This window comes from Nomascus leucogenys, chromosome 2 (genome assembly GCF_006542625.1).
Source record: "Nomascus leucogenys isolate Asia chromosome 2, Asia_NLE_v1, whole genome shotgun sequence".
In the NCBI taxonomy this organism is placed as follows: domain Eukaryota; kingdom Metazoa; phylum Chordata; class Mammalia; order Primates; family Hylobatidae; genus Nomascus; species Nomascus leucogenys.
In genome coordinates this window covers 135342395-135352726 of record NC_044382.1, presented here as the reverse complement: position 1 = coordinate 135352726, position 10332 = coordinate 135342395, and the positions used below count along the sequence as shown (strand labels likewise).

At 37.2% G+C, this 10332-nt stretch overlaps 1 protein-coding gene across 1 annotated transcript in view; it reads right to left on the bottom strand.

The window, feature by feature from the left end:
* Window positions 1–250: 250 nt before the first annotated feature.
* Window positions 251–10332, bottom strand: part of MEGF10 (multiple EGF like domains 10) — a 172022-nt gene continuing 161940 nt past the window's right edge. Inside the window, exons 23-25 of the mRNA XM_030818398.1 lie at window positions 6904–6948; window positions 5914–6120; window positions 251–4398 (exon numbers count right to left, since the gene is read on the bottom strand). Of these exons, the coding sequence (XP_030674258.1) occupies window positions 4208–4398; window positions 5914–6120; window positions 6904–6948 (443 nt within the window). The 3' untranslated portion in view covers window positions 251–4207. The remainder of the gene's footprint in view (window positions 4399–5913; window positions 6121–6903; window positions 6949–10332) is intronic.

Sequence of the window (10332 nt, the reverse complement as noted above, 5' to 3'; positions counted from 1 at the left end):
GATGTTTTAGTCATAAATGAAAGTATTAATGGGCACTGAGATTTAGAAAGCAAATCCACATAAGATAACCTAAAGCTAGTTACAGAAGACTTGACCCCCAGCTGCTAACCTGAGTTCCAGGGATCCAAATATGAACAAAATGTTGCCTCTGTCCTTCAAGAACAAGAAAAAATATTATTTTTTCCATAGGCGCACAAGGTTTTTTCTCTCATTAATCAAGTAGAATCAGATATAGAAAGAAACACTAGAGTTTTTTATTAGAAAGTTTATTGCATTAATCTATAAACTCATTTGGTAACATAAATGACAATGTAGGCTAAGAACGATGACAGTTTATCATCTTTGGAAAATAGAGATATTTCAACACCGAAAGCATTTTTTGTTTGTTTGCCACAACCAAGTAAATCCTAATGTATTCTGATTTATCTTTTTAAAAAATATAGATTGCAATTCAGGCATATCAAAGTGAAGCCTAGACCAAATACTGAACTAGCATAAGCAGACCCAGTGTTAGGACATCAATATTAACAGGACTCTAAGTGGGCAGTTTGCTGTACATCTTTAGTTAATAAACAAGCAACCATCCATACCATGTGATTCACACTTGCATATGCATGTACACTTTCATGACGTGAAGCCTTTAAGACCAAAATCTCTCTTAAACATTCAGCTTGAATAATAAAGACATGTTGCCTAGAGACAGAAAATTCATTATTTTAAAAAATATAACCTTAAAACTTGATTTATGATTTTGTTTATTTTAAGCATAAAGTGGACTGCTAATATTGACATGAATTATAAACGATATTGTGGTACCCTTGTTTAACTTTTGCAATATTTACCATTTAAAAATCTCAATAATTGACAGCTACTGTGGCTCTTTGGGGGTCAAGATGACCACACTTTCATAAAGTTGTTTGCATTTCTCACAACACACAGTCATTATGCTGATAGATTTTGTTCAGTCAGGTTATAACTGTCCTATTATAAAGTTCTATGGTTGGTTTTCCTGAAATTGGTGAATATAAATTCTATAAAGATAATGCTAAACATATTAAACTCTCTGTTAACATTACTACTGTATCATAGGACAGCAATTAATGTCAAACACTGTAAATAATTGTAAAATGTTCCTTATTTTCATATCATTAACCTCAAATAACATATTCTCCTTATTAAAGCAAACATGAGTTATCATGTGGGCAAGTTCTGATGTAAGACTTATATATAAATACAAATAACTTATAAATTTTCAGATACATCAACTTCTAAGGAAGTAGTAATAGTTTGGCTAACAATACTATATGAATGGCGTTTGCTAAGTATCTCTAAACTCCTTTACTGCTTTGACCACCAAGGGATATAGAAAGGAAATTAGTTATAGGGTCCAAAATTAACATGGGTTCAAAGGTCATGAGAATAGATTCACTTGGTATGAAGAGTGACATCAATGTCAAATTAAATTCCATACATCTGGAAAAGTTCCTAAAGTTTGTAATTTCAGAGGGAAAATTTTGCCGAGATTCTTTTGTTTTCTCTTTAATTCCCATTCTAACAAAAGTATTCCTTTCTTTACCCAAATTGATATGAAATATTTAGAAAATTTTGCCTTCTCAACAAGACCTCTCCAAATGTAACACGTAGTTTTACAACATCCAAATTGCTACGTGTGCTGATGTTTGAAAAGTCCTGAGTAAGCTCTAATAAGAATTGCCTCAGGTACAAATGTCATTTCAGGACATCAGCTAACTGGAGTGATTTACTTGTCAAAAAGAGCACACAGGAAGGGATGGTGGTGGCCCCCTGGAGTCCACATCTATTGTCTAGATTTTCTTTTTTAAGTTGCTGTTGCCTTTGTACAGCAAGCTTTCAATTTATTAATAGTGGAATAAGAAAAGAAACAGTTGTTTTTTTGACCTATCTCTAGAGAACAATGGGGAAATTCAAATTTACCTTGGAGCTCTGAAGAGATGATCTTTAAAAGGGGGAAAATATCTTATTTTTTCTTACCAAAAAGGACCCCTGATGGCTACTGACTCACATGTGTCTCAATTAGACGCCTATCACCTAGAGTTGGGAGCCAGCCAGTGGTTAACTATTGGAATAAATCAATTGTTTCTAAGGCATGTTCCAGGTCGTTCCTTATTTCCTTGAAATGACTTTGGAGTTCCTCAAAATGAACAGCCACCAATGCAGTGAGTGTTCTAAGTGTGTCTGCTGTATTATCCATCTGATCAAACCACCATCATACGTGCCGATGTGTGACATGAAATAACTGGATATTCCAACTCGATACCTGGCAGGGACAATCACTTATGTGCACTACTAGCAGAAGGGCTGCACATACATATTTGTTAACTGACTCACTGAGACAGAATGCCATATACGATTTCATGTCTTTAAAAGATTGAAGACCACTGTTTCTCTTATAAAGTTGTTTCCTCATTCAGTTTTTCGGCCCCTTTGCTTGGTCAAGTAGATCAACGAAAGGGAAACTGGCTTTCTTGCATCGTGTCAGCATTCTCATATTGCAAGATAAGCCTGGTTTGCCTGGAACAGTCCAGATTTAAGTTCATTACAAGATAATTATTAATAATGCCCTCCATTTACTCTCAAGAGTGTCCCAGTTTGGATGGTCAATTCTATGACCACCATAATGAGAGGTTTTTTTAAGATGAGTCTGTGGTACGCATCAGTAACAACGTTTCTTTTCTGCTCCCCTTCTCCCTGGTTTAACCAACGCTCAGAACCAACAGATCAAAAGGAACTCTATTTTGGAATATTAAAAAGCATCTCTATTTCAATCATAAGCCAATCACTTGTGGTTACTATACTATTTTAGTAACGACCAATTTTAATCAATTCAAATTATATATTCTCATCTTGTCCCTCCAAAAGAAAAAAGAACAATGCATTTTTATCAAGCAAAAGATAAGCGGCAATAATACAAGGAACAATGAACATATAATATAATAATTTTTCATTAACAATCCAAACGCTATAAAACATAGAATATGCAACTTAAAAATGGAAATACAAATTAATGAAAAGTTGGGTACATGTCACATTAGCAATGCAAAAGACCAGCTTAAGCATAGTTTCTCTAAATTGACAATTAATTAAAGGAAAGTGCCCTTTCTCAAATATGCACAAAAATATTTCAGTCATTTCTAGGGAAAGATTAATCAAAATGCTCTGCTAATTCTATATTACAGCATGTATTACTAATGGTTTACAAAACGTAAGCGTCATCTTGCACTTAAAATTTACAACTTTCATCAATCATTACGCACTCATTCCATCCAGTCTGTCAAAAATAAAATTATTTCACTTCTATACTTATGAAACAACTATTGATATGTTATGAATCTCAAGTGGTGAATATGTATGATGGAGCCAGTGATCAGAATAATGTCATAGATCTGAAGTTGGTTGAGGGTCAAACAGAGAAAACCACCTCTGCCTGGCACATTTGTGTATTGACTTCTGCAATACTTCCTACTATTTCTAAAATAATTCTAATTGTATATTTTCTCATTCTAAACAAAACCTAAGATTTTTGTATTTAAATTTTCTGTCCACTTTTAGAGTATATTCAAAGTCTATCCAGTTATACCACCTGACAGAATGTTTCCTCCTGCATTCATATTATCCCCACAATTCTGAATCCAGTTGAATAAAGTTAAGAATAAGGACTTAACAATATGTTCCTTTTCTTCTACATGTTCAGTGATTCCCACTTTCATGAAGTAAATTTTATGGTAAACTGTACAATCCTAGGTACAGCTGTATGATGCAAATGAGAAAGAATATATTCAAATTTTAATTTTTTAAGCAACAATGCCAATGTCCACTGCAACCTGTGTCTCCGAGGGAGTTCGGCAAGTTCATGCCTTCAGCCAACATCCTACAATAAGTCATGCTTCACAGGTATAGTTCTAAAACTAACAGCAATGGCAAATCACATCTCTAACTCCTTCGAATCCACCTGAACAAAAAGCACCTATAGTCCATGTCAGCCTCAGCTTTGAGCTTTCTGGTTCATATCCAACAATTGCAGCCTCAGCTTTCAGCTTTCTGGTTCATGTCCAACAATTGCCTACTGAGTTGACTAACATTCACATGAAAGTGGCAAAATTGAGGATGGAGAAGAACCAAACAGCAGTTCTGGAAAGGGTTCCAGCAGCTACCAAGAGGTCCTTTGGTGTCATTCACTGCTGCTGCTGCTGTTGCTGCTGCTACCGCCACTGTCCTCTTGCTTGGGGGAGGCTGAACTGTCTCGGACTGGCAGCAGGTCATAATGACAAGGGATGTGACTGTTCTTTGGGAGGTCGTATGGATCCTGGGAGAGATGCCCATTATTGCTGAATACTCCTTGGACAACACTCACTGTAGGTTCTGTGATAACCAAGGACATATTAATTTATCAGCAATTGAAATGTTTTTAAAAAGAATATGGCATTTCTTGCAAATGTCAAACACACCAAAGGGACTTTTAAAAAAATATAAGGAAATGCTGGTTTTAAAAACATGATTTTAAAAGTCATCACATACAGGTGGCAACTCTGTGTAGTTGGATCAACTGGCAAACACAAATGGTGTTCAGAACAAAAGGATGACTACATAATCAGGATGAAGACATTAAGGGAATATACAGAATCCTGGATATAAATCATGGTCTGTAAAACACCTTGGGGATAATGTAGGCCAAGCCCCTTATTCCACAGGTGAGAAGACTGACATTCTCAAACGTTAATTCAGTTCATGAAAACACTCCACAAATTCACAACTTTAGGACTCAAGACTCAGGCTCTCATTTGAGTTCCCATCCTGCTGTGGCGGGTTTGTGGGACAGTTTAAAGGAGAATTGTTACTGACTTTCCAAAAATAAATTTAGTTCACTTTGACTTCCATTTTAAAAAGCTGTCTTAATACTTTAAAAATAAATTATTTTGTATATTTTTTCCCGGGGACATATCTGGCATAAAATAAATTACTAGTAGTAAAGTAGGCACTTCATTTACAAGTAGTAGAGAATATTTTAAAGTTAAAATCATAAATACTCAGAGAGATATAGAAATAGAGACAGAGAGAGAGAGAGAGAGAGAAATGAAAATATATAGCCCTATTGTTTAGCCAACAGTAGTGGTGGAATATTTTATCATTTCCCAAGTGGTATTTGCAAAAGACAATCAAAATAACTCCAATTTTAAATTGAATTCATATTAATTTGCATCACATTCACATCAGAGAATATTACTGCTATATTGGACAAGTTTAAAAGTAAAATGTTTCAATCTTGCTAAATGCATTATATTAATATAATGAACCAGGAAATGGAATCACCTGTTTAATCCACTTGAACCATTTGTTTTGGCTAACTAGATATATTAACTAATATGATACATACGCTATCCACATGTGTGCCAAAATATTCACTATGGTTACAAAACAAAAGATAGATGATTAGGTGAAAAATAAAGAAAATTTACCTTGAATATTTCTAAATGATATTTTCCCTGGAAAATTCCTTTGGCACCAATTAATATGATCGCTAAAAACACAGGTCACATCTATTAATAAAATATGGTGACAAAACCCTGTCTCTACCCAAAATACAAAAAATTAGCTGGGCGTGATGGTGCGTGCCTGTGGTCTCAGCTACTTGGGAGGCTGAAGTGGGAGGATGGCTTGAGCCCGGGAGGTGGAGGTTGCAGTGAGCCGAGACTGTGCCACTGCACACCACCTGGGTGACAGAGAGACCCCATCTCAAAAAAATATAAAATAAAATAAAATACAGACCATTATTTTCAATAAGATTTCTATGACCTGCAACTATTATATTCGTAAAGACTTTAAAATTGTTTTTAAAAACTTATGCACTTGATTCTTTCTATGGTTAAGAGAACTCACCAACTTCATAGACATTCTTGTTGGCTGAAGTTGAGTTATTGATCTCTGCATATGGGGAATCTCTTCGTGCCGGCGATTTCATCTCCACATAACCACACTCTGAGCTTTTAGGGATAAGTACAGGTGGGTCTTTAATAGTGGCATATGGGTTCTCAGAACTGCTTAGGGAGCAGTTACTTGAATTATATTCAGAATTCTTTCCCAGGTCTGTAAAGAGAAATGAGAAGAGAAAACTAATATTGTGTCACTGGCAACATCATTTCTTGGTGATATTTTACTTTTTTTCTTTATAGCTAGGTTTCCATAATTCTACACACTGAAAATAATACTGTACCTTTTCCACTTGTTTTGGAGAGAATCTGCTATAAAATGACCCATCCCTAAAGTATTTTTAGCTCCTCTCCAAGATGAGTACTGACATCAATATCATTAACTGATTTCATTTTTATGATCACATTCAAATATAATCAATTATGTTCTATTTTATTAATAGAAAATTTACAGAAGTTCAATCAAGAAACCAGCTATTGATGGCTCCAGGACCACCAAGAGGGCTCTATTATCATGACAAGAAGGCATTTGTTCTGGGAGGACTCCTGGTAAAAGCTCTGTACTAGGCACTTAATCACGCACACCCATCCTAAACAGCAGACCTTGGTCAACATGTAACCATGTGGATTTTTTCTTATTGTCCCTGCTATTTCCCTTTATATGTTCCCGTCTCCCCATAAGCCATATTTATTTCAAATGAAATATGAGTGTTTCCTCAGCAAACTGAGTCTTTTGTTCCCCAAAGACTTAAGCTCTACCAAGGACCACCTCTGGTCACTTTCTTGATGTCAGTCCCACGTTTGTGTGTTTGCTGTAGTAACCACACTAAAAATTCTACATTTTCTCTTGCCATTCTAGCTTGTTTAAAAAATATTTCAGTCTTTGAGGTTAAAAAAATTTAATTGTGCTTCTGATTTCTTCTTCAAATTTACACCATACCTTTTAAGGATTTTCCCATATAGCTTCTGTCAAGTCCAAAAGCACCTGTAATAAAGGAAGAAAAAAATACCCAGTGAGAACTGAAAGGAAGAAAACCCCCATCCAATATCCCAAGGTCCTGGAAGAGGATCTCCCACTGCAGCAAACAACCAGGCTGCTGCTCTTCAAGACTTTACACCAGATCAGTTGTCTCAGATGTCCCCAGTGCTTAGAATTAAACACGCACACATTTGGTCATTCACCTAGTCATTTACAGTGACTCAGGAAAAGCTAGTCAAAACAGGATAGAAACTTAGGCCCAGAGATAAATCAGTATACTTGATTCAAGGTTGCACAGTGAAAAGAAAGGATACAGCGAAGACCAGAGTTGACATTTCACACCTACGTGCAGCTCTTTCAAGGCTCTGATGGTTTTCAAATAGTTTTCCCAATAATCATTATTCGGTTATATTATTGTCTTCACTATAAGCGTGTTTTCTAGAGACTGGAAGCTTCGAACACTGTTGACTAACACTTTACAGGTGATACTAGCTCTTGCCCTTCTTTATTCAGCTTTTAATAATTTGACTTTTCCAGGTATGGGGACATAATTGTGTATGAGCCTAGATACACACAAAAAAACCTGCTTTCTCATTGGAAAATGGCCAGCCTTTATTTCGTGGGTGTGGGGAGGGAAATAGGAGTGTTCCAGCTCATGTTGGAAAAACTGAGCATGTAGGCAAGAGAGAACGTGCAAGCACTTACAGAAATCAATCAGGTCACAAGCATGTTGTATAAAATATAAGCATTTAATCACAAATTCGCACTATTAAAAACAAAATAAGAGGACATTACCTAGCCCATTTTATACTATCTGGTGTATACATGCAAAATTGCATTGTTAATACTGCATGAGAATCAATTATTCTATTGGAGCTGTGTTGTGACAAAAAGGAGAAAACTATAGATTAGGAGACAAAGGAATTACATGTTATCACTTATTGGCCATATAACTTTGGGCAAGATGTTCCACCCTCTGAGTGTCAATTTTCTCATCTCTAAAATGGGAAAAACAAAATTTGCCTTCCAGCCTTCCAGGGTTTTTTGTCATCATTAAGTGAAACAGAGCATATGAAAAGGCTTTGTAAACTCTGAAGCACCATACAAATGAAGTGTGCCAATTACTCTAACACTCAGTGCATTATACTACCCTCTGCTTCAGTCTTTCCTTAAGCACTCCAAGGCATTTTCAATTGCCTTTTAAAAGAATATTACAGGCCAGGTGCGGTGGCTCATGCCTGTAATCCCAGGACTTTGGGAGGCCAAGGTGGGTGGATTGCTTGAGCCCAGGAGTTTGAGACCAGCCTGGGCAATATGGCAAAACTTCATCACTAATCTTTTGAAATACAATACAATACAATAAGAATGTTACAGACTTACGTTAAAAGCAGAGAGTAAAGTAATGACTAGCAATGAACATTCCAGGTAAGTATTTGAGAATGTTAAGGAAATGATATCCTTGCCACTGTGCATGCATCTCTTAGAGTGATGTTAAGCTCAAGTTCTGATGTTGGTGTCCTATGGGGATCACTGAGTAAGCACACACTGTTGTGGAGAAGGAAGCAGCCTCTCCTAAAGGGAGAGGGTCTGTCAGATATCAATCATCATGGGACAGGAAACGGGAATATTTTCCTCTCTCAGGCACACTCTCTTGCATCTGGGTTGTGAAGAGTCTAACCAAGCCCATAGCTGGGGGGAAGGGCACACGGTTATGCAGGGAGGCAGCATAAATGGGTGTGTAGTGAAGAATTAACCTTATCAAAGAAAGGGTGGCTTTGCCCTCAGCTCCTGGGAGGTGATCTTGAAGTCCTTGGACTGTCCTGCCCAATAGGAGTGCTTTTGTTCACCTGAAGGCCCAGGGATACACTGGATAGTGTAACCGAGCGATTTATGGTGGGGGGTTGGGGCCATATGGTATCATCTCTACCTCTGGAAGGGGAAAGACTAAAGGTCAATCATGTCTACATGATGGGAGTCAATCATGTCTATATGACTGAGCCCCCCATAAACTGTAACCATGAGAATGCCCATTCAATGAGTTCAGTGAGTCCTTGTAGCAAAATGTTGATCCTGAGGGTGGTCTTGGTGATCCTTCAACTTGTAGCTGATGTCAGAAGTCAGGGTGGTCTTAGGAATTCCCAGACTTTATAAAGAGGACCCATGAAGATGGGGCACAGTCTGTGGCCTCTGAGAACAGCTTTATCAAGGAGCTCTGTCTATGCTCCTCTTTGCCAAATACTCTTGGCCATCTCCAGACTGTAGCAAAGTCTTATTAAATGTCCATTTTAATCTTAGCTGTGCAGTGGCTAGCCTTCCACCAAGGTGTTAAAGAGAGAACCAGCATGGAGCAGATAGTAAGTTAGAGAACAAGAACTGGGGCTATGAGGCCAGACACCCCTGCCAGATTCTCTCTTCATTGCCTTGGAGGAACAGGGAGCTGTTTTAATGAGGGAGCAGTCAGGATTACCTAAAAACTCCTGTATATACCAATCCCTGGGGCAGGGCTTTCAAATGCTTGGTTTAATTTAATTCACACAACGAGCCAGTACATGGTTATTACTCCCATTTTACAAATGAACAAATCAAGGGTAAGTGAGGGTAAGTGATTGGCCCAGTGCTATATCTCAGGGCCTTTTGTGTCTAGTTCAAGGCTCTTTCAGATACCATGACGACAACTATTCCATCATTTAAAGCACCTGTACACTTTATCATCCATAACATGCCTGACTCTGCCGTTTGTGAAGAACTTTTTCTGTGCAACAACTTTAAAGGGATGTTAAATGCAGAATTATTCCTGAGTGAGAACAAACCAAGAAGATCCAGAATTTCCAACGAAGATTCTATGTTCCTAACACTCAGTCCCTTGGGTCTCATTGAGCTAGAAAGCAGAGACGTTTTTATATGACCAATATAGTGATGCTGTATCTTCTGGAGTCTTCACAGTGGTCTAAGATAGAACAAGAGGACTTTTCTTTCACTAGCGCTGGTTGGTATTTTGCTGAATATCAATTCATATATTCCTTTGAGCTAAATTATAAATGTAATTAAGACTCCTAAAAAGTCTCCTTTAATGTTAGATGATGTTACCAATAAGCATATTGTGAGTCTCGTATGTAAATAATTTTACTGTGGTTAGAAATACTCATCCTATTGATAAAAATGGTATCGAATGCAGATAAAAGTTAGGAATTTGTACAGCGAGCGTGATAACCACTACACTATGGAAATGACTGAGAATTTGTATTCACCACTAAAACATTTTTATTTCCATAGAAAGAGGCATTCCCACAGGGATCAGTTCCTATGACTGGCTCAGGGAACTTGACACTGCTTACAGAAGAAGCAGTGTTTAAGGGGAGCAGTCAGAAGACCAACTTTGAAATCTGGCTT